At 43.3% G+C, this 24,993-nt stretch overlaps 1 protein-coding gene across 2 annotated transcripts in view; it reads right to left on the bottom strand.

Moving 5' to 3' along the window:
- The window catches only part of CSTF77 (Tetratricopeptide repeat (TPR)-like superfamily protein), a 149,980-nt gene that overhangs the window by 85,684 nt on the left and 39,303 nt on the right, over positions 1-24,993 (bottom strand). For both annotated transcript variants that reach the window (XM_087401663.1, XM_087401664.1), the window contains exons 5-8: positions 11,736-11,836; positions 8,142-8,203; positions 7,888-8,028; positions 7,374-7,502 (exon numbers count right to left, since the gene is read on the bottom strand). In XM_087401663.1, the coding sequence (XP_087257789.1) occupies positions 7,374-7,502; positions 7,888-8,028; positions 8,142-8,203; positions 11,736-11,836 (433 nt within the window). The remainder of the gene's footprint in view (positions 1-7,373; positions 7,503-7,887; positions 8,029-8,141; positions 8,204-11,735; positions 11,837-24,993) is intronic.

Below are 24,993 nucleotides of genomic sequence, written 5' to 3'. Positions count from 1 at the left end.
ATGATCAAAGATATCATCTATTCAGGGGATCGGAAAGCAGTTTTTGATAGTCTGCTTGTTTAGGGCTCTACAGCCTATACACATCCTGAAAGTTTTATCTTTCTCTTGGACTAGTAAGACAGGAGAGTAAAAAGGAGAGCTGCTAGGTCGGATCAAATCCTTATCCACGAGTTCTTGAACCTGTTAAAAATTTCATCCTGTTCAGTTTGGCTAACTCTATAAGGAGGTCTCTTCGGAGGTGAGGATCCAATAACTATCAATCTTGTGATCTTCCTGGAAGGTGACTACGAAGTTCTGGAGAAAAACAACTTGAAAACTCCCTAAGAAAATCTTATCCTTCTTGCATAAGAGGATTTGAGTTTTCTTCATTATCTTGCTTTGCACGTACAAAAATAAGGAAAGAACACATTCCTTTCTGAACTAGAGTGGAAGATCGTGAATGACTTACCATAGGAATAGAGTATCCTCACAATCTTGTTAAAATGCTAACATCTCTACTATTATGTTGACGGGCTAGAATATTCTTTGTGTTGGGTTGACTTGCTTATGCCAAGGTATCCCAAGAATCACATCAGCCCCTTGGATTGGAACCACCATGAAAGATAACGGTCTAGGTACCCTTGAATGTGTACCCTTAACTTGTCGACGAGAGGGTACCTAAAAGCCCCAAATGCTTCTTGGGACTCTCCTTGGTCTTTTGAAGCTATCCCCAAATTCTGTGCCAACTCATGAGAAATTAAATTTTGAGTAGCACCACTATCCAGTAGAAACAACATGAATCGATCCTTTACCTGACCCCAAGTTTTGAGGAAACTATGGCAACCGGTGTCACCTTCGTTTTGTGGAGTGGTCTCCACGTTGTTGAGCACCAGAGTCTTCTTGTTTTGGCATGTCTCCTTGTTGTTGTTGTTGGGGTTGGATTTGGTGGCCTTCGGGCATTCGTAGAAGTTGTGGCCTTGTTCACCACACTTCAAGCACCATCCCTCGGAGTAGTACTTTTGCTTTTGCTGAAGAGAGAGGGAACTGAAGGATCTTTCATACTTCTTTGGAGGAGGCTGATTTCCCCCCTTCTGCTCCTTTGGAAAGTCTCTCCCCTTTTGCTACTTCAAAGAGTCTCTCTGGAACTTTTTCTTATCTTTGGGGCTGCATTTGTTGGAGAAGAGTAGCTTCTTCTCTACCTTCAAAGCCACATTGATGAAGCCCTCCAGAGAAACAGGACCATTGATATCTACTTCATTCTAAATGGTATACCTTAGTCCAGCATAGAACTTTCTTTGCTGTTCATTTTTATCCTTTCTACTGAATGCTTTGACTTTAACAAAGTATCCCAAAAAGGAGTAACATACTCACTTTCTCTTCTTCTTGTTGGCGAAGTATGTCCCCTTGGACCATCATGTCCCTCTTGAATTCTTTAGGCAAGACGTGGTCTTGCAGGTGCTTCTTGAAGTACTTCCAGGTATGGGCTTGCTTGCCCTAGCAGCCCACCAAAGCGAAGCACGGTCTTGCAAATGTAAGGCTGGAAATCAGAGCTTGTCATACTCGTCTCCTTCAAAGAAGTACTCGAGATCTCGGATCCAGGCCAGCAAGACTTCAGGCTGATCTTCTCCCTTGTACTTGTTGAACTTGAAGAGCTTATCTCCAAGGGGTGCTTTATATTTAACATATCTTCTTCTACTTGTGCGCCTTATAGGAGATGGACTTCTGAGCCGCTTTCTAATCAAGGAGGGAAAGCAAAAGATAACTTACCCTCCATGTTGAAGTTGTGGATGTCTACACTGCCTCTTTCATGGGATTGGGGCCCTGGTTCGTGAGATCCCACTTGGTTACTTTAAAGACCTTGGATATGATGGGCTATATTGGACAAGAGAGAACTCAATTCATGGATGTTAGTAGGAGGATCAGGATCATGAGTTGCCATGATGTCGAATTGACTCAATAGAGGACAAATGAGAAAGGACTTAATAAGAGAAAGCACAGATTAACGGACCACTACCTAGGCCCTAAATACCAATGCAACCACTCTGTACTGTTTAACAACTTGGGCCGAAGTAATTTACAGATTTATCTTGCAGGCTTTTTCAAGATGCTCATAGATGCATGTTGGAATGGAGATTGCATGAATGAAAATTTGCAGAACTTGATAGATTGCTCAATAAAGAGTAATAGCAAAGAGAGAAACACAATTTGGCAGAACTCTTTGAACTTCCACTGAGATTGAGGGCTAAGACGCCCGCCAACCCCCCACCCCCCCCTCTCCCCCATCCAGGCTCTTTTGATTGCACAAGACCATCAAACTATGTCAACAAACCTCCACAAATCCTATGCAAAACTATACCATGTTTCACTAATTTTTTTTAGCATTCTGCCCAACACGTAGCCACACAAGAATACACCGCTACCATAAGGGGTGGTTTTCCAACTATTCATTGAATTACTTAACAGAGTAGAAGTGTGAAACATAATATTCCTCACAGCCATGTGCTATGTAGAATTGATTGAAAAGAAAAGTTCAGCTATTATACATAGAACAGACCAAAAGGAAGCCAGTCCCAAATCCATATTGCAGACAACATACTTCTAGTTGCAGAGATACCACCAAGAAAACATTTTCTCGCATCACAGCCTTGGTTCTGAAGTACTCTTCGACTTCACTGAAGTCACCTACGACTACTATTAGAGGCCGCCCACCACAATAAAGCATCATTGAGTGTTTTTTTATTATTATTTTTCTTCAAATCAGCTTGTATCAATTTACTGATTTTGTTTCATAATAACTTCAAAAGGTAACAGCATCTGAAATCTAACTGAATTGTTCAAAAGTACATATATTCTTATAGATCTGCAGCTACGAATATGCACTCCTTATAAAAGATCTGGATATAGATGAAATCCTCCGCAAAATCTCGTGGCAAATTACTGCAAAAACTCTCTCCTTTGCTCTCTCTCTCTCTCTCCCCCTCTCTCTACAAACACACTAGGGACCAAGACAATCGTCGGGCTGGACCCCCCGAAGGTTTTTATTCATGAAAAGAGAATTTGAGTACATAGTTCAGCATAGAGGTGTCTACTACAAATTTCAAATGTGAATCCCTTTTACAAGAGCTTCAAGCTCATTTCAAAATGGCAACATGCCACTTGTCAAAAATCTAGACTAAATCCTATTACATGCCTCTAAGGGAAATTTATGGGATCTTCGAAGCACTTGGTCGCGCGGGTGGCCTTCGAAATGCTTGCTACGCTCCAAATTGCTTGGGTCTTTCGCCCCTCATAGTACTTGTACCAATTAATTAAAGCCCACTACCATGGCACCCATTAATTGTTAGCACTTTGCATGCAAATAATAAACGGAGGACTAATCCTAGTCACGGTGGATGTCCCCACTGAACACTTTATATATATATTCTCTGGTTGACCAGAGTCAACGCTCTTGATCATAATTAAGGCGGATTTGACCAATGGTCGAGGCGCCTTAATTATGGCCAAGTCTCTCCAACCGAAGCTGGCACATCTCTCCAACCCAAGTTGGCACAACTTGATTGACTGTAGTTAACCTTCTTGACGCATGCCAAGTCTTGTTGACTGAAGTCAACACTCCCTGACCGTAGTCAGCTCTGTGGTTCTCTGGTTAACCGCAGTTAACCCTCTTGATAATAAACCAAGTCTCCCTGACCGAAATCAGGCTTACTTAACCAGAGTCAGGTATCTTTGACCGTAGTTAATTCTTTGACCATTAAAAGAACTCTTTTGACCACAATTAACCTAATGGAAAACTCTTTAATTATGATTAAATAAATGGTCAATTGTACTTTGACTTGGGATATTTACATTATGGTGACATCCCCTCGGCTTCTAATCAGTTAACCTCAACTGAAAAGCTTCCTTCTAAACATCCAAAAGCTGTGGATGATCGGTCTTCATCCATCCACATGGCATCCAATGACGTATAATTCTTGAATTTTAAAAGATACGTGTAAAACTCCTTGCCCTGAGGGCCTTTGCGTACAGTATGGTACACAATCTACTTTGGCTGAAGGACCTCCTTCAGCTCATCCACTTCTCGTGGATCCATTGATATTGGCTCTGTAGGCTCTGGCCCCTGGAATTTCTTTAGAAGACTCACATGGAAAGCATTGTGAATCCTCCAATGCTCTAGCAATGCCAACATGTATGCAACCTCATTTATTCCTTCTGTAACCCTGAAAGGGCCATAGTACCTAAAAGATAACTTTGCATACACTTTCTGTTTGCCTTTAAACTTGCAGAGCCTAGCTTTATTGAACTTCAAAAGTACCCAATCCCCTTCCTTGAGATCTAACTGTCTCCTATGCTGCTTTTCTTGAGACTTTTCAATTGCTGTCTGGACTTGGCTGAAAGCTGTCTGGAGGTCTCTCACAAACAAATCAACTGTAAAATTTTCATCTTGGGTCCTTAGTATAGGTGGCAGAATCACCTTCCTATAGATGACCTCAAAGGGGGCTTTCCCTGTAGAGCTGTGTAATGTATTATTGTAACTAGTCTGAACCTTGGTCACCCACATAGCATTTCAGCATATCCAATGTCGTAAAATTTGCTGCTTTACTTTGACCATCTGTCTAGGGATGAAAAGAAAAAGAAAAATTCAGATTCGTCTGCATATTATCAAATAAAGCTCTCCAGAATAGACAGGTCATTCTGGGATCTCAATCACTCGCAATGGACTTAGGCATACCATGGTGCTTAAAGATCCATGCCATGAAAAGCTTAGCCATATGATATGCTTTTATGGTTTTGCGAACCGGAATGAAGTGAGCTTGCTTCCTGAATCTATCAATGATAGTCTAAATCCCATCATTCCCTGACTTTGATCTTGGCAAATCAAAAATGAAGTCCATTGCAATACTTTCCCACGGTGCCTGAGGCACGGGAAGAGGCATAAGTAGGGGAGAGGTATTATGGCATTCAGTAACAAACTGATGTATATCTTTTCGCATCCCTGTCCAAAAGAAATGCATTTGTAGTGCTTGAGTTGTTGCTGTAATTCCTCTATGCCCAACATAGGGAGGTGAATGGCATTCTTCCACAAATCTTTTTCCTCATCTCTTGGGTGATGCATAGGCAGCCATCTTTCATTAGATACCCATCTTTCAAGGAATAGTGACTGGTGGACTGTCCCTCTTGCATTTGCGGTAAAATCTCACCAAAATCTGCATCCTTAGCATATTGCTCCATTATGTCGTCCAGGTCCTGATGATAAGCAATAGTTACATTGTTGACCTGGGGTCTTCGGGACAAAGCATCTGCCACTTTGTTCCGAACTGCCAGAGTATGGACAATCTGAGAATGATACATTGACAGCATATTTGCCCATTTCATATGCTTCTCGGAGAGTTTTATATGAGTCAGGAAATATCTCTGACTTGGTGATCTGTTTTAACAGTAAAATCTGCACCCAAAAGATAATGCTTCCATGTATGGATGGCATGAATTACAGCTAGCAACTCTTTCTCATAGATTCCCAATTATCTCTCTACATCCCGGAGTCTCCTACTCTCCAGTTTAAAGTGCCCGACTTCATCAACTTGACACCCATCAAATCTTTTTCCAGCAACCTTTGATGATAGCGTGTTCCAAGGGAACAATTACGATTTGACCAGGGACATGTAAAATTTAGCTGAGGGCTTGGAGGATGTTGAGATCAGCATGTTTAAAAAACCTGGACAAGATTAATGATTTTTTGCATTAGAAGGCTAAAAAGCTCAAGAAATTTCTGATTTCCAAGAAGGGATCCTAGAGTAGAGGCAGTTATACATTAACAAGGTTTGTGGTCAACAAACTAATGCCTAGATTTTGCTGGCAGCTGTTCACTATAAGAGCTAGCTGCTCTTACCTTTCAAAATTTCAATTATGTGACACCTATAAGTTAATTGCTTCATTTAAAAATCTTGAAGCCCCAAAGGACCTGGGGACTGAATTTGAGATCTACTTGCCTAATTACAAGTTATCCGGGCAATTTAGCTCATGCTAAAGAAAAAAGGTGAATTTTGCTTTCCACCTAAGCCAACCTCCACATTAGAAAAGCAGCTTCTGACTAGCTTTTCTTGAATGTACTTTAGAGATAGTTAAGCAAGGTGTCCATCCCCTAGATGTACATTAAAGATTGTCAAGAAAAGTGTCCGTGCCCTAGACGAGAACCTGCTCCTTACAACTCTGCTCTCCAAAACAAAATCGTAGCTCAGACAAGATCAAAACTCAAAAAATGCTCACGCTCCTTCATGCACCAAAGATGAGAACTTGCTTCTCACAACTATGCTCTCCAAAACAAAATCGCAGTTCAGACAGGACCCTGCAAGGGAAATTCACAACTGAAAAAATCCTCACACTCCTTCATGCACCGAAGATGAGAAACCTGCTTCTCACAACTTGCTCTCCAAAACGAAATCGCAGCTCAGATAGGAAGTGCAAATAATCACAACTGCAAAAATGCTCACGCTCCTTCATGCACCAAAGATGCATGCTTATCTATTGGATCGATCCCTCAGCCACCCACCATACCTCCCTACTCCCTGGCTGATTGATGTGTCATATTCTGGGACAGTCGTACATTCTACAGTACCATTGTCATCTTCTGAAAATGCTTTCCAGTGTGCAAAAAACCTAGCCTTAATACATAAACATACCAGAGCAGGCCTCACCCTGAACCCTTAACCTGATTTTGGTGCATTCCATTTGTGCTTAGGTCCACCTTTTTGCTTACACATTCTGTAATTTTTTCATGGTGTTTTCTCTTGACCTCACCATGTATGTATTTTTACCAGATTGTTTGACTTCTAGCCCTTAAAAATTAAATCACCCCTCCTAAGGAAAACCAAGGGAAAAACGCAACGAAACAAAGCATGCAGAGCTCGTGATGCCTAGCTTTGACCCCTAACTTGCCTATCAAAGTTACAAATTCACAGCCACACGTCTTCAAAGCACTACTCAGAACACAGGATACCATTTCATCACGCATAGCACACTCCTAAACTGTAATCACGATTCACAATATATTAATGATTAAAAGAAACGTTTTTAAAGTGAATCAAACCACAAATGCTTATCTTTAAAGAAGCCAGGACCTGCATTAATCTTCCATTTTACCCCCTACCCCCTGCCCCTCCTTCCCAAGAAAAGCAAAACATAATAAACAAACTAAACCAACCTCACCAGAAAAACAGAAAAAGCAAGAAAATCCATAGAGTAGGCCAGATTCAAACTGTGATATGAACCAAAATTTGTCACAAAGGCCTACACTTCCAACCTCCTGACTAAAAACTTTTACATAATAAGAGACAGCTTGTGAATGCTAGATTTTAAAATCATCAAGAGCTAGATTGAAAGGGGGGGGGGGGACTTGCTTTGAGAGACCCTGTGGGGGGCACAGCTAGCATGTTTGGATCAATGCGGTCGCAGTATTTCTTTCGCTCCCTGTAAACGGCCCTTGCACTGTAATGTTTGGGCTGATATTCAGCTAGAAGACTTTTTGCCTGCAGCAGCAGCCCAGGTAAGACCTCAGAAAAGCTGCTCCTCTGCCACACATCAGGAGTGGCTCTCTTCCCTTCTTCACCTCATTCCAGCTCAGGGAAATTTGAATTTCCATGGGAAAATCTTAAGCAATCATCCCAAAATATACTACTATACATAGCACAACTTTCATTATGATAAGTAGTCAAAATGCACAACGGAAGATTTAGAACAGTTTTGTCAAGAAACTTCTTCAAACCAAAAATGAAACCCATAAGTTCCATAGGCCACACATGATACTTTCCAAATGGGCCAAAAATTGATGTATTACTCGTGTTTTCTATACATATGCTAGAGCTACAATCAGTGAATAACACTGATAGCAACAAATCGAGGGCAGCAGCCAACCAGAGGCCGGCTGATGGAATTCTCAAAATTTTCATATTCCTTCCATAGTTGCTCCACAAGGTGTATGGGCACCAATATAGCCCTCTGGTATGCCTTGCGAACAGCTGTCATCCTTTGTGATTCTTCTTGAGGTGATGCTGCCTGCATTCATCAATGTCAGAAGTGGCAATACAATGTCCGCACTAGTTAGAGCAAGAATCAAATAAAATTCAGCTGCTTCAGAATCAAAAAATTCCACAAAGCTCACACCATACCGGAGCAGCCTTCAAGAAAGAGATGTACTCCAGCCATACAGGTCCAGATCCAATGTCCATTCCTACAACATATTGCAAGCCATCGACACAAAATACGTGTGCACATAATACATCTCCACAAGCTTTACTATCAAAATTAAAGCAGAAGGCAGCATTCATGGACGTTTAGAATGAGAATTCTTGCCAAGCCTCTTCTTAAAGGCACCTTAAGTAACAGCAAAACATTTCAATATACCTTTGTAAGACTAGAAAATATCCAATCGTACAAATTTAGATTTTTTGTTCTAAAATCCAAAAATCTACATCGAAAATAAAAGAGAAATAACTTGCTAAGCATAATCATATTGACTCCCGTCATGGACACCAAAAGACTCCGCCACGATGAGAGCTAGCCTTTGCTTTCTGATGATTTTGCAAAAGACGGAGCTAGGTTTCCTATGATGTTTACAAAGTACATGTGTGATAGGGACACTGAGAAGAGGCACCTTAGCATGAGGCACCAATAAATGAACTCTCCGATGCAAATTCAATTCTTTTAAACAAAGAGCACCACTACCAAGCCTTAGCCACAGAAATTTGATCTACTGATGCGGGGCATCTACATAGATTCTCAACTAAATGGTGCAACCAACCCCTTGATGCACAGCGGAAGTTGTTTACCCAAGGGCCTTCACCTTGAAAGCTTCTCTCGGTCCTACACTCAACCGATACTGCAAACAGACACTTGAGCATGATGCACACAAGTAGCCCCAAAACTGAATCCTTGATTACACACAGCTATTAAGAAGCTTCACCCAGACCGCAGCCATGAAGGGATGGTGAGGATCATGCGTCCCTTCTTGTAAGGGTACTGTAGGATCCAGTGTGCTCTCTCAAGCTTGTCTCTGACTCATCTTGTAAACAGCTCTCAATGCGTGAATTCTATCACCACTCCAGTGTCAGGCTACGTTGCTCTTGTAGCACAGCTTCTAGAATGCCGCTCCTGCTTATTGAATTTGGTCATGAAACTTGCCACTTCTAGCACACCGCAAGGTCTCGTCTTTGAAGAACCCTATGTCCAGCAACTCTCAATGGCTTTAGCAATCCTAAATATAGTCACCAGAAACATTTCAAAGCATTCAACGGGAAATGTTTCAAAACATCAAAATGTGAAACGTTTCAAAACGTTTCCAAAGGAAAGTGAAAGTTTTGAAGCGTGTTATTGTACTCTCTAATGCAAAAAATGTCTATGATATGTCCCACATGTATGTGGTATGTTCAAATGATGCTAAACAAGTAGAATTCTCAATAATACTGTCCTTGACAATGGCATATAATCCGTTAAAGTATGAAATATGTATTGTCATCATTTATTTCCTACCCCTTCTCGCTCACCGCCCCCCCTCCCGTAGCCTCTCTGCCCCTTCTCCCGTAGCCTCTCCTAGCTGGGCTGAACCCCTAGCCCAACTAGGGGGTTAGCTCAGCCAGGGGGTAACAGGAAATATGGCCAACAAAGCATGGCCCAGCCTACCTTCCTCCTCTTCAAATTCTCTCTAACCCCGAGTTGGGCTAAACCCCCAACCCAACCCGGGGGTTAGGTTAAGCCAGGGTGTGAGGGGCAAACCAATGTTTCATTGGTTTGTGTGGGTTAGAGCATTAATGAGGGGGCCACGTGGCAGCCCCTCATGCACACCTACCCCCTTCCTCTCCTTCCAAGGCTGGTAGGTGATGTTTTTCTCACTTCTTGCTTCCTTCATGCGTTTCGAGATCGCCTTCCCCCACGTTTCTTGCAGTTGCATGCATTTCGAGGCAGCCGTACGGCTGTACGAACTGCAGGTGCTAAACTCAGGGAGGATGTATAGTTGCTTGGCTTTGAGTGGCACGCAATTTTAGGCATCTTCAAGGCTATACAAGATAGTACGGTTGTCATGCACGCTTCCCAAGACGGGCTGTACGGACAGAACATTTGATTGGCACGTGAGCCAAGATGGCTGAATTGCATTAATTGCTGGCTGTATGGAAAGATGCACGCATTTCTAGGCCGATTGTATGGACTTTCACGTGCTGCTGTGCAGGATACAAGGCGGACTGTACAGATGATTTTCCTGCTGGTACGGGTGATTTTTCTGGCTGTACGGCTGTTTTCTTCTGCTGGCACGCATCCCAAGATTCCTTCAACGCTGTTGTGCACCCCCTTTTTCCCGCTGTACAGACTGCTCAGCTCCTCTCTCCTGCCCGTGATCCTCCTGCTCCCTTTCTATCTCTGATTCCAGCCCGTTATCTCTCTTCCTTCCCCTCTCCAAGCTGCCATTTCCTCCTGCTAGCCTCCACACTGGATCTGTTGCCCATGGAGGTTTTCTGGATTGGAGTTCCTTGGAGCTGATCTGGAGCTGGGTTGAAGTTGTTTGAAGCTGGTTTGAGTTCTCTTGTCACTATCCCTTTCACATTGATTGCATTTGTTGTTTGGAGCTTCCTCTAGAACTTACAGGCTTAAGAAGACACTCAGTTACAGAGGGTGTGCCTGGGAGAGTGCCAGAGGGGCAGTGTATTGCATTTGGATGCCTTGGGGCTGCTTGAGCATTCTGGGAAGTGTATGGATGCCTTGTCACTAACAGTTGGTTACAGTCTTTGTAGAATGCTTGGACACCTTTACAGTTGGTCATGGACAAATGGTGAGCGCCTTAGCTTTGCCTTGGCACTTGGCTACTAGTGTGTGCACTAAGGTTTGTCTTAGACAGTGGAATTGCCTATGGGGAAGAGCACAAGGGTGAGCTCTTGCTGTATGTACAAATCTCAGTCTTAAAGAAATAAATAAAAACCGGAAGGGGCGCCAAGAGTTTGGGGCCAGTGTGGTGTCTTGTACTTGGTTTCATTGAGCAGGGGCACTCTAGCCTCCATCCAGTTATTTCTCAAATTGTTTCTAAGTGGTATTGCTTAAAATTAAGTGGTTGGAAATGATGCAAAGTGGCTGTGATTAATGAATATGCAATGCAAGTTATGGTCTACTGCCCTTTAGGAAACAGCTTTAGGAAACTGAAGGCCGGTTACAGAGACCATCTAACCTAATGGTTGGATTAGCCTAAGATTAGGGCTAGAGTTAGCATGAATGAGGTTTGGATCCAATGGATGGTGTTTTCCCATGAAAGGCAAAGCAAGAGTAAGGACTGAACGTACGGCTGGGAGGTGAACTACTAGCTCAACCATGAGGGGGTTTTCATTTGTTTATTTTTAAGAGCAACCAATTCAAGCTCTGACTCGATACCCTTCCAAGGTAAAGGCATCTACTCCCGAATCGGAACGTTTCACCAATTAGCCAAGTCAACTTGCCTCATCCTGAGTTCGTTACTCAAGTCCTAAGGGTCCTCAAACTCAGTTCAAAACATCCTCAAGCATTACTTCATATCAAAAGATTGTTACATGTCATCACAATCATCACTTCCTTTTGTACAGACCTTGTTAGTACCCTCAACATTCATTACATGGTCAACCCATTAGTTTGTGAAATAATCTACCCATATGGTTACAAAAGATAAATATGGTCATAAAAGAATTCTAAAAACAAAAAGTTCTCTTATAGAGATCCCAGCTTTTGGAAAAGGCTTGGATGCAACTGACCTATGTGTCCAAGCATAAAATCAAAAGCCTTCTTAGTTTCATCTCGACCTTCAGAAGCTCGGTTCTCATTAACTTTCCGAATGAAGCGGATGTAGCACCTCCTGCATCCATATCACTAGCGTCAAATCACATAAGAATATGCCTGTACGTCCACATCAATGCACAATAACGCAAGCACAGCAACTATAAGTTAACATTAGTTCACCCCAATATATGTATATATATATATATAGCACCTTGTGCAAATTGCATCTAATTGCTACAATATTTTAACAGCCTTTCAAAATGTGATCTAGTCGATAAAGAAGACAAAACTTCAAATTATCCTCAATAGTTGTAAGTTAGAAAAGTTCAGCTCAACTTAAAAGACCCCCACTGTTTTCTAGACATCGACTTTACCGACCTTGCCTGTAGACCAGATCACCTGCTGTCCCACAGTCTAATTGCAATATACAAACAGCCAATAAACACACAGCACATGAACTGACAGGCAGCCATGCAGCAAGCAAGATCCACCTATACCACTTGCAATCAGATGGCACACAGGTCTGTACATCACTCCTGCAGCTAATTTACAGTATATCCAGGTGGGTTCTGCAACAGCAAACCATGCACAATAATATAGTCTGCCTGACAAAACACCCCTCCAGGGTTGTGCGAACTGGTTCCCAGCCAACCGTTCAGCCCTTGAAAAGATTCACCCTGATTCACAATCATTTGACCTCAACTAAATCACCTCCCAGGGTGATTTGCATTCAAGCTTCAGGGCTCAATGGATTCCTAGAGGATTCATAGCCAGCCTGGTGCACCCCCTCGCAGGTTCGTCACCCCTTTGGGGTTCGCACCTACAATCACCTCGAGTACTAGAACCTACTCCATGAAGCGAAACCAGTTTCTTCCTCAACACATGATAGAAATTTGCAAGAGCAGCTTCAGCATACAAAATGCATACCTGGCACCTCGCACTTGCATACCTTGCAACGTTTGAGGGCAGCTCTGATACCAAATGTAGAGTCCCCTTAAATCTAACCATAAACACAGATCAAACAGTAATAGGTAAAACAAGTCAATCAGCGAGCGACTCACCTCCAGCTAGAAGAGATCGGACTCCCACAAGCCCATGCCTATAGCCCTATTGTGTACATTAGAGTCCCATCTAGGATATAACCATAAATACAGATCCTAAAAGCAATCGGCAATACAACAAGACAATCAGCAGGCCACTCTCCCAGTCACCCCCACTGTGGGCTAGAGATCAAACTCCCACAAGCCCATGCCTATAGCCTTGCTGTTCCATACCACCAGAACCCGTTCCCAAGGAACCTTTGGCAAGTGATAACTTTTGGATGATGACAGAGTGGATCACGTGGACTTGTTAAAGAACATGGAGCTGATAAGGATGGCTATCAAAGAAGCTTCCCAAAAAGCTCCGATCGCACAATGCAGTAGATTTATAAATCAGACTCTGTCAAACGCATGAGCATTCATCCGAATACAAGTCCGGACATGATTTCCACGATGAAATTTGTCTGATGGTTGCAACTACTCTGAGAGTGACATCATGGAAGAATTACCAAGTCCAACCCAGGTGAAGTGTGGATGATGCAGAACAATTTCCAGATGACAGGGACCACACCATCAGCGGGCAGATATAAAGCTTGATCTAGAGCTGTAAGGAGCCAAACATAAAAGACACCTTCGTTGTGTTGCTCAGCGCTCTTCACAGGGAGCGAATGGAGCGCATACTTCAAGTGGGCTGCGGCTCACAACTGCTCATTGAGAGGGAGTGTCAAAGGATTAGGGTGACCTCCCCGGTTGTCAATGAGGAATAGAGGGAACACGGAGGGGGAGAGAGGCTTCCATGCACACAGGCTGCCCCATGCACAGCATGCAGACATCCTTCTTGGGTTTGCCATTGGCCCATATTTTAGGGCAGATCTGAGCCACACATGGGCCCTGCATTCATATTGAAAGGGCACACGGGCCTGCCTTGGACCTGGGCATAGAAGGCATCGGCAGTGGAGGTCTTATAGGCTCCACAGAGCAAGGTCTAGACGGCAAACAAAGGAGGCTGGTCAGACAAAATAGGGAGCTGGTCTAGCCAAGTCAGTAAACCTGCAGACTGGTTGGCCGATCAAGCCCCCAGTCAATCAGTTAGGGAGGCACAGATGCAATCAGTTCATATACCTAGATGAATCCAGGAACATTCCCAAACTCATCCTCTAAAAACAACATAGTGCAGTTTCAATCTCACGAGAGTCACTCATAAGATTGAAAACCATAAACTCCATCACGCATAGCAGGGACTAGCTACTATGACATCCCCACTGACGTCATCAGCGCCCAACAGTGGGTGTAGACTATAGTACAAAAGTATGCTCTCACACATACAAATCCACACACCCACACATACTTAAGCATCAGTTCAGTCTATTGTAGACTGCTTCCGGCTCAGGAGTGCATACCCAGGCACCACTAGAGCCAGTGCAAGGCAGTAACAAGGGCAAAGAATCAGCCATCTGTACCAGGCTTCAAACATGCACCAAGGCACTAGAGTAGACATGTAGGCCATTCTATGGGCTATCCATAGGTGCCACTCATTCCTTGGTATGTGCCTTGTAGGCCTAGTTACAATCAGTTAGGCCAGTTGGTACAGTTAGTACATGTGCCACTTAGGACACTTAGGACATTTAGGACACTAGAGTAGACATGTAGGCCATTCTATGGGCTATCCATAGGTGCCACTCATTCCTTGGTATGTGCCTTGTAGGCCTAGTTACAATCAGTTAGGTCAGTTGGTACAGTTAGTACATGTGCCACTTAGGACACTTAGTCCAATTAGTTTTGTTATATTGGCTCTCTCTTGAGCCTCCACTCAGTTTTGCAGCAATTCATTACAGCAGCTCGTTTTTTGTTTTCTCTCTATAATGATTTGAGCCTTCCTCGACCTAACATTCTTGCTCGTTTGCTGGTTTTCTACACACCGGTGGGCATTTGTGGCCTCTCCAAGCACTTCCGTCGTGGGAAGTTTTCTTTTTGCCCGTGAATATTACGTTTTGGAGCGCTTGCTGCGAAGGAGGTGCATTTTCGGACCATTTCAATTGTGGGCATACATGTGTAGCGGCTTTCTGTTTTATGGATTCCGTACAGCTGTACGGGACTGTACAGAACTTGGCGGATGCATTTGATGCCCGGTTAGCTGTACGGAATTTTTCGCCTACCGGAAGCATTTATTTTCTGTACGGATTCCATAGAACGCGTTTATGACTGTACTGAACAAGTTGGAAGCTGTACGGATCTGCTGCATTAGCATTTAAAGCTGTACAGTCTTCATTCGAAGCATTTGCAACTATTTTTTACCTGCCTCAAGGTTCATGCCAGCGTTATGGAGGCGTTATGTGCTTTCTCGTGCTGCGTGCCGATGCTAGAAGACATTTCAAGCTTGCTACAGTGATTTGAAAATCCCTCCTTGATCCCATTCCTCTTCATTTGGCTTTCCCTTGCCTCGGGCTGCGAGTTCCCCTCCATTGGATCACTCTCCCTTCATCTCCAAGTGCTCTCCTCCTCATGGGAGCACTCTCTCTTGCTGTAACTCTCATTTCCAGCCCTCTCTTGGCATCTCTCATTGCCATTTGCTGTGATTTTCACCTCTCCTTCAAGGGTGAATCCCTCTGCTCACATTTAGAGCCTTTTCCCAGCTGTATTTTTGGGCTACATCATTGGGTAAGTCTCGTTTGCATTGGTTCTTTCCAATTTCTGCAAAACAGTCTGTTCTTTGCTTCATTTGCATTTTGGAAAGGCCTCCTATTGCCTTTTGGGAAACTTTTGCAACAAGTACACCTTCAGACAGTAGTCTTTTGCAGTGAAAAGCTTGAGCAACATTTTGCCTTTTGATTCTCGGAGTTTGCCTTCCTCTCATTTGCCTTGCCAGTTGGTGCATTTGCCTTGAATTCCAGCACCATGGCTAGCAGCAAGGATGATTTGTTTGGAATGCTTGGGGATGAGGACAAGCTTGATGGCACAAATTACCCCATGTGGGCATACATGATGGGGCATGTTTTGGTTACCAAGAATTTGTGGAACATTGTTTCACGCGATGAAGTCACCAGGCCTACTCGTAATGCAGCTTCTGGTGCTACAGCTACTGCCTCTAGTACTATAGGTACTGCTTCAGGCTCATCTGGTGATGGATCTAATGCCACTTCTGAAGCACCTGCATCTTCTATCTAGTCTTGCAAGACAATAAAGCAAGCGTGGGATCAGCTTGCATTCTTATATCAAGTGAGGCATGCGCTGCCTATCTCCATAGGTAGTTGAAGGATTTGAAGCTTGAAGAGGGTGGTAATATGGATGCCTATCTAACCAGCGTGAAGGATTTGAACGAGCAATTCGCTAATATTGATGAGGTGGTGCCTGATTCTCAGCTTGTTCCTAATACCCTTGATCGGTTACCTGACTCTTATCAAGGCTTTGCTACCACATTGAGGTTGGTCGCAAGTGGCAATGCCAACCAATATTCCTTTGACCAGCTGGTTGCTCTCTTACTTCAAGAGGAACAAAGCCATGCAAACCGCAATGCTTATATGGCTAGTGATCAAGCCTTTGCTGCCCAGCATAAAAACAAAGGCAAAGGCAAGGTTTCAGCTGGTAAACCCCATCATTCACATGCTGGTCACTCCCATGATGCTGGTCACTCCCATGATGCTGCTTCTTTGGGGGATAAGAAGAAGAAGAAGAGATGCAACTATTGCAGGAAACCTTGGCATGACATTTCTGAATGTAGAAAGAGAATTACATCTGAGAAGAAGAAGAAAAAGTCTGGTCTTGCAGTATCTGGTTCACCTAGTCAGATGATCTACATGAGTCAGCCAATTTTGCTCAAGACCAGCATTGGGCTTTTCTTGTTACATGTCAGTATAATCCTGATGTTCATGATATTCATGATGCCTGCATGACAGTTTCTAATGGATCTGATGCCTAGTTCTTTGATAGTTGCGCTAGCAAGGGCATCACTTCATGCAGGAAGTTATTCAGCAAACTTGAGCATGCATCTAAGGGGGGAACAGTTACATGTGCCAATAATGCATCATACACAGTGAAAGGCATTGGGCAAGTTGCTCTTACTTCTCTGGTCACTCTAGACAAAGTGCTTTATGTTTCATGCATTCGCAAGAACATCACCTCTATTTCAGCCATCGCTACTTGTGGCTATCAGGTACTCTTTGATGGTGTTCGGTGTGCGGTTTATGATGCTACACATGCCTTTACCATGGTGTTGACTGGGACATTGACTAGAGATTGGTATAGACTTGATGCCTATGACAGATGCTTGGATGATACTGGACTTACAGATGCAGATGCCTATGCTGTTGATTGTTCTACCATTGCAGATACCCATTTGTGAAATGAGAGCTTTGGACACCTCAACTTTGGGGCTTTGGTGAAGTTACATAAGGACGGTATGGTTGTTGATCTTCCCAAAATGCATATGCCTTCAAAGTATGTTTGTGAACCTTGCTTGCTTGGTAAGATGCAGCGTTCTGCATTTCCCAAGGGTGGGAGAGTTGGTGCATCTTGCAAGTTGTATGTGGTTCATAGTGATGTTTGTGGACCCATGCGGGTTGCAGCTCTTGGGGGATTATATTATTTGGTCACATTCATTGATGACTTCACCAGGTATACTTGGAATTTTGCTTTGAAATCCAAATCTGAAGTTTTTATATGCTTCAGGCATTTTATTTCTTTGGTTGAGAATGAAAGTGGACTGAAAATTGCTCACACTAATACATACGGGAGAGTGAATATATGTCAAAGGAATTTCCAGATTTTTGAGCCTCACGTGGCATTCATCATCAATGCATTATGCCTTACACTCCTCAGCAGAATCCCGTGGTTGAGAGAAAGAATAGATCAGTCATGGAGATGGCCAAGTGTATGTTGAAAGGCAAGCACTTGCCTAATTGGATGCCGCTATGTGTGCAAATTACATTTTGAATAGATGTCCCACCAAGGCATTGAAGACCATCACACCTTATGAGGCTTGGACAGGTCATAAGCCCAGGATTTCTCACATGAGAACTTTTGGATGCTTGGCATATGCACATGTGCCTTCTCAGACACGCACAAAGTTGGATGATAAAGCTGTCAAATGCATTTTTATTGGGTATAGCTCAGAGGGCTAGGGCTATAAACTCTACCAGCCCGGCACTACCGAGTGTTGTATCAGTAGCATGTTTTTATGAATCCTCCTCTATGCCTTTGCTAGACTGCAAAAACAGCCCAATGTTGATGCCCCATCTCTCTTTGACAGCTTGATGTCTTTGTTTCCGTCATATGCTCATGATGATATCACATCTAAGGTTGCTGCTCCTCCATCTGTTGGTCATTTGCAGCCACATGTGCAGCATGATATTCAGCCCCATTTACAGCCTCAGATGCCTCAGCTTGATCAGGACATTGTGCACAAGGCTCTTGACCAGGAGAGAGAGCTGAAATGCAAGAGCCCAAAGGTCCCCCGTTGGCTAATTGACACATTAAAAGACAGCAAACAGAATACTCCTCTGCCAGCCCGTACTACAGCAGCTGTCCGCAAAGAGCATGCTAATTTGGTTACTTGTGCATTGGTTGCTACAGCATGCAATGAAGAACCATTATGCCATAAGGATGCCTTTCAGAATGATGAAGGCTATGCAAGCTGAATTGGATTCTAACTATCAGAATAACACTTGAGACTTGTGTGACTTGCCTCCTGGCAAGAATGCCATTGGAACTAAGTGGGTTTATAAGATTAAACAAAAAGCTGATGGTTCAATGGATCGTTACAAAAACCGTCGTGTTGCTAAGGGCTATGCTCAGCAGCAAGGCATTGACTTTGAGGAGACTTTTGCCCCCACTTCCAGAATCACTACTATTCGCATTGTTATTGCCTTTGCTGCCCATTTTCATTGGGAAATACATCAGCTTTTCTTTATGGGCACTTGCAGGAAAAGTGAAGAGACATGGAGGTAGGAGAATGCCAAGCTAACTAGGAACGGAATGGAAATATGGAAAGCATAATGGAAAGGCATAATGGAAAGCAAATGAAAGAACAAGTGCTAGGCAATGATAACCAAAATACTCTCATGATATGAGGCTTGATGTTGACTGTTGTGATAGACAATACACAAGTACAACACTATATAGTATGCCACTAGACTCTAGAAACTCACAATGTCTATGGGATATCTCCCAATATGACACGTGGCATGTCTAGGACTCACTAGACTATAAAACCACACCTAGACCACCTAGAACACTCATTTTAGACTCACTTTGGCTTCAAATTCCAACCCCCCTCCATGAAGGCAAGGTGAGAGACTACTGGAATGGAACCAAGAATAGACATGACAATGACGGTCATCAAAACTATACATGCCGGTCTAGAACTAGACATGGTTCCCACACAATCTCAGAGGCGAGTGGGCATGGCTCAGAGGCTAGTGAGCATAACATAAAGATCTCATCTAGCATGGCTCAGAGGCTCATCATGCATGGATGCATGACCAACTCAGAGGTCTAGGAGACCAATGCACCAACAGCCTGGAACTCTCAAGCCAGGCCTAATAAACAAATAGACCTATCAAAGCCAATACATTTGGCTCCCACAGTACATCCCCCCTTGGCTTCATGACAAGACATGTTAGGAAGCCACACATCAAAATAGAAAAACCAATACATCTTTTTAAGAGAACTATCCAAGGAAGAGGACCTTTAGACTCAATGAAAACCAAACACTCAATACATATCATTTTAGGGGGGCTACCCATGGCAGAGGACCCCAAAATACACCAAGCTGTAGGAATAATAAAAATAGATCTCTTAGAAGTAAGAGATGTCCTCCAAGTAGCTAAAGCACATGTGTGCACATCCCTGCGAGTCGATGACGATATCGATGAAGCACTAGGCAAGGACGCCCCAGAAGATGTGTCGGTGAAGTCCATGGGGTAGCTAAATGGAGCACTCACATAGTGACTCTCAAAATGGCTAAGTGAGAGTCACCGATGTCGAAGTAGAGGCCGAAGGTGTCACGAGCACTCAAAGAGTAGGTCAAAAGTGGACTCGGGCACCAAGGACAATCGGGGTGGTAATCGGAGAAGTCGGGAAGTGTTTGGAGCTCACATCAAGCTCGGAGCAGCTTCACTTGTTGTTGACGGAATGTGGAGCAAGTGATGGGCAGAGAAGAGGGTCTGTTGAAGGACAGAGGAGCTTGGAATTAGATTGGAAGTAGCTAGCCTCTTTGTACATCTGAGATGGGCTTCAAGGCCTCCTTATTCCTTGAGGAAAGCTAGCTCTGATACCATATGAAGAGACATGGAGGTAGGAGAATGCCAAGCTAACTAGGAACGGAACGGAAATATGAAAAGCATAATGGAAAGGCAAAATGGAAAGCAAATGAAAGAACAAGTGCTAGGCAATGATAACCAAAATACTCACATGATATAAGGCTTGATGTTGACTGTTGTGATAGACAAAAGACAAGTACACTATACAACACTATTTAGTGTGCCACTAGACTCTAGAAAGTCACAATGTCTATGGGATATCTCCCAATATGACATGTGGCATGTCTAGGACTCACTAGACTATAAAATCACACCTAGACCACCTAGAACACTCATTTTAGACTCACTTTGGCTTCATATTCCAACAAAAAGGTCTATGCTTCCCAACCTCCTAGCTTTGAGGTTGAAGGTTCTGAAAGTAAGGTATGCTGCCTATAGAAAGCCCTCTGTGGATTGAAGCAGGCACCCCGGCCTTGGTATTTGCTCATTTGCTTACACTTGGCTTTCAGAACACCCCTACTGAGGCTACTCTTTACATCCGCAAGAGTGGGACAGATTTTCTGATTTTAGTACTCTGTGGATGACATGCTTGTGACTGGGACACATGCTGAGCAAATTGCAGCTTTTAAGCTTGATTTGCAGAAGACATTTGCTATGTCTGATCTTGGTCTTTTGCATTACTATCAGGACATTCAATTTGCTGTCATTTTTATGTCACAATCCAATTATATTTGACAACTTTTGCAGCGTTTTCAGTTTGAGGATTGCAAGCCAGTATCCACACCCTTAGAACCTGGTTTTCACTTCTCTTTTGAGGATGGCAGCGGTGCATGTGATCTCACTCTCCATCAGCAGGCAGGCAGTTGGTTGTTTGATTTATTTATGCCATGCTAGTAGTATACTGTCTACAGTTGAGCATATATATGCACAGCCCCTCTACACACCATTGGCACGCTGTGAAGCATGTCATCACGTATCTCAAAGGCACTCAGCATTTGGGCGTCCTGAGCTGATCCTTCACTTGTTATGCATGGATTCACTGATAGTGATTGGGCTGGCTGTTCCGACACCTGTATGTCAACAAAGTGGCAACTGTTTCATGCTTGGTACTCCATGCATCTCTTGGTTCAGCAAGAAGTAGACTACAATTGCTACTTCTAGCTGTCGGGCTGAGTACAGAGCAGCTTTTATAGCTACAGTGGAGTGTCTTTGTCTCCGGAAGTTACTTGCAAATCTTCATGCATGTCAGACTGCTCCTACCGTCATCCTCACTCACTGATAGTCATAGTGCCTTGGCAGTTGCACGGAATCCAATTTTGAATGCTCGCACAAAGCATATTGAGGTTCACTATCAATATGTGAGAGAGAGAGAATCAGCAAGTGATATTCAGTTGTCTTATGTTTCCACTTAAGATAACTTGGCAGATCTTTTTACAAAGGCTCCTCCTCGACCTAAGTTTGAAGCTTTCCGGCAAGCTTTAAACTTAGTACCTTTTGTGACTTGATCTATTGTACTCTGTACAGTCATAGGTTGCTATAACCCAACAAAATGAACATGTACAACCGTGACACTAGATAGTCATAGGTTGCTATAACCCTACACGATGAACATGTGCAACCATGACACTAGATATTCAAGTATTATGAGACCTGTCCAAGATACTTGAGTCCATACCATGGAGGGGGGTTTATAGGCCATTCAATGGGCCATTCATTCCTTGGTATGTGCCTTGTAGGCCTAGTTAGAGTCAGTTAGGTCAGTTGGTAGAGTTAGTACATGACCCATTTGGGACAGTTAGGACACTTAGTCTAGTTAGGGCACTCAGCCCTAGGGTTTTGTTATATTGGCTCTCTCTTGAGCCTACACTCAGTTTTGCAGCAATTCATTACAGCAGCTCGTTCTTTGTCTTCTCTCCTTTCCACTTTTAGTCCGCAGCAACGCAACAATAAATACGGACATGGATGAAATCAAGCAATAGATTGAGGCAACTACGAGCAGATCTTTTTGATGTTGACAGATGCAATAGATTGAGGCAAATACGAACAAATCTAGTTGATGTTGATAGATGTAAGTACAACCTTATTTTATAGGCTGAGCAGCCTTCTCTTCTCTCACACTTACACCTTATAAGTGAGGCCACACGAAATCATATCAAATCTAATCTAAGACTTGTTCCACTTGGACGAGTGGTCCATTTGCACAAGTGGGACAAGGACATTTACCCCCACAAACGTGAGGGACACTCAATCTAGGACTCTAGGAATCTCACACATAGTTGATATCCAACAACCCCCTTCGACACTAAAGTGAGAAGATCACAAAGAGACCTTCACACAGTTGAACGTATGGACCCACTACAACTACTCACCTAAACTCTCATGTCAAGCCTAGTAAGGGGAATTTGACCTTCATACCTGTATGCTGGTCCCTCCTAAAGACACAAGTGGGGGTGAAGACCAACATAACACCCCCCTGTGGACAAACCCCCTTGCTCTAGGCAAGGTATAGAAGATATCATGAAGCCTTTTATAGGACAAGGCACACATAGACTCAAGTTATACAACCATTTCTGGGGGACGACCCAAGGCAAAGTACCTGACAAATGCACAAAACGCTCATTTTACACTAATGCAACCGTAATGCAAGGGAAGTTTCAGCTCTACCTTAGAGGCTGGAAGCCCCCCCAGAGCTCCTCATTGGGAGGATTTTTAGAGTTTTGCTGACTTGCAGAAATCCTTCACTAGAAATCCCTCAAGAACACAAAAATCACTCTTTTCCTTTGACTTGAAGATTGTCGTAACCAGTGGTGGAAGTACCTGTTTAGGGTACTCTACTTGCCTTTCTCCTAAGAAGTCTATCCAGCATTGTCTATGGATATAGGTGAGGGTCATTTGGAAGAGGATTCCTAGTCTTATGAGCACTTTTGTTCCTTATCCCTTCTTCATGACTTGGGGTTCGGTGGCTTGGCATTGGTTATGAGACTCCCTCATGGGGAGGCAAATAAGGGTTCCTAAGGTATAGGAGTCTTCGATGAGGTGCTTTGTGATTGGTGTATTGTGGACTCTTTGAGATCTTCGAGGTGGCAATTGAACATGCATTGGTCAATTGGAGTGGCGCTTCTACAATTTGCAAGGAGGTTTCTCGAGATAGATCGTGGCATTGACCAAGGCAGCAACAAAGCTACATATGTGCATGCAGATGAAGATTTATGTCCTTTTGTCCAGGCCGTGTACCTTAATGGGTCAATGTAAGGTCATAGGTAGAGCAGTCGCTCATAGGGTTGAGCCTCATCTTCAATTCGGATCCTTTGTATTGGCAACAATCTGCAGTAGCAATGCACGGAGATCTTTTGTCGATGTCTGTCCAAAATCACATCATTATATAGAGTCCTTTGTTCCATTACTGTATTGGATTCTCAGGTTCTTATCAGAAAATTCATTGGGTTATCTATAATGCAAAACTTCTGAATGCTACAGCAGTAATAGTCGTTTCATGTGACTGTTCTTATCATTTAATGTGGTCAATGAGAAGCTTCGAGGTCACATGCAATACTCGGATACTGTGTCTCTAAAACCTAACATTGGTTTAGATCTTTGGAGATTGAAGAACCAGTGAGCAATTGCTCGAGACAAGATGGACCTTTAGAAGAACGAGAGAGTTGGCGTAGGTTCGCTTGTACAATTAAAGGGCCAAACTTCTCCAGTTAGAAACTATCAACCCAACTTTGTCTTATGCACAAGAATCTATGGAGTGTGTTGTCTGGGACCGAGAAAAAACCGAAGGGTAGTAGCCATGATGCTGACAAGATTCCACTCTAGGAGCAGAAGAACGAACGGGCCATTGGAATGATCGGATGAGCACTAGACCTTATCATCTCGACGTTGCAAAGTTAGCTATAGAAAACTGGGGTAACGTTGGAAACACTATTTGGAGTAAAAATGAAACTTTTGAAACAAGAGCTTTTTGATCTGGAGATGGGTAAAACTGAAGGGTTAGCTGCTTATCTCAATCATGTTCAAGCTCTCCAAGGTAGAAGACAATGATAAGAAATCCATTCTCTTGAAGAGATTGCCTCCCAGGTATGCAGAAGTTTGGCCCCACAAAGTATTGATATCGTACTTGAGCCTCTGTTCCAACAACAGACCTCACAACATAATGTACCACCATGTTAACTTGAAGGAGCCGCACTCTCTAGCATCCTGAGTTGCCTTGTGTCAATTCCCATCGGAATCCTCCTACGGAATTGTCCCAATCTCTGGGAGAGTTTCAAAGGATAGATTAAACTCGCAAATCCCTCTCCACCTATGAACGACATCAAAGATATCCCTGTGCAGATGGGTGAGAGAGATGACATACGCAACGTTACTGTGCCTTTGATCCACAAGGCATATAATGAAGTCCAAGCCATAGTGGATGGTGGAGCACGCGTAAATGTCTTATCAAAGGAGCTCTACGATGAACGTTACGTTTAGATGAAGACGCAGATTTTCAAGATTGTGTGGTACTCAATTCGTCACTTCAACCTCAGTCATTTGTTTCCCCTTGCCCCATGCTATGCATTCCTCTTGATGATATGCAGCCGTCAAGGAGGGAGATGATCTTCTAGAAAAGGCAATTGCCTTGCATACCTAGAAAAACAAAGGGTCACAAGACAAATTGACAACTAATGGCACTGCCACCGCAATTCAATGTTAACATTTCGCGATCCTATTAGGGAATGCAAATATAATCTTGACATTTTGTAGAAACTTGCAGAAGACGTGACTCTTGATTACTTTTGGTAGCAACTTTTAGAAGCTTGACATTGTGTAGAGAGGAGGTGACCCATGATTACTTATGGCAGTAACTTAATACGGTAAGGGATGTTGCAACATCTATTTGTAGACATGCATAGGTTTTGTTGTCTATTGATGAAGACAAATTGAACATCATCTAG

The sequence above is a fragment of the Dipteris shenzhenensis genome, chromosome 30 (genome assembly GCF_047967505.1).
Source record: "Dipteris shenzhenensis isolate YYH24624 ecotype China chromosome 30, Dip_SZ_1.0, whole genome shotgun sequence".
NCBI lineage: Eukaryota > Viridiplantae > Streptophyta > Polypodiopsida > Gleicheniales > Dipteridaceae > Dipteris > Dipteris shenzhenensis.
The sequence above is the reverse complement of the archived record's forward strand: the minus strand, read 5'-3'. Positions and strand labels throughout refer to the sequence as shown.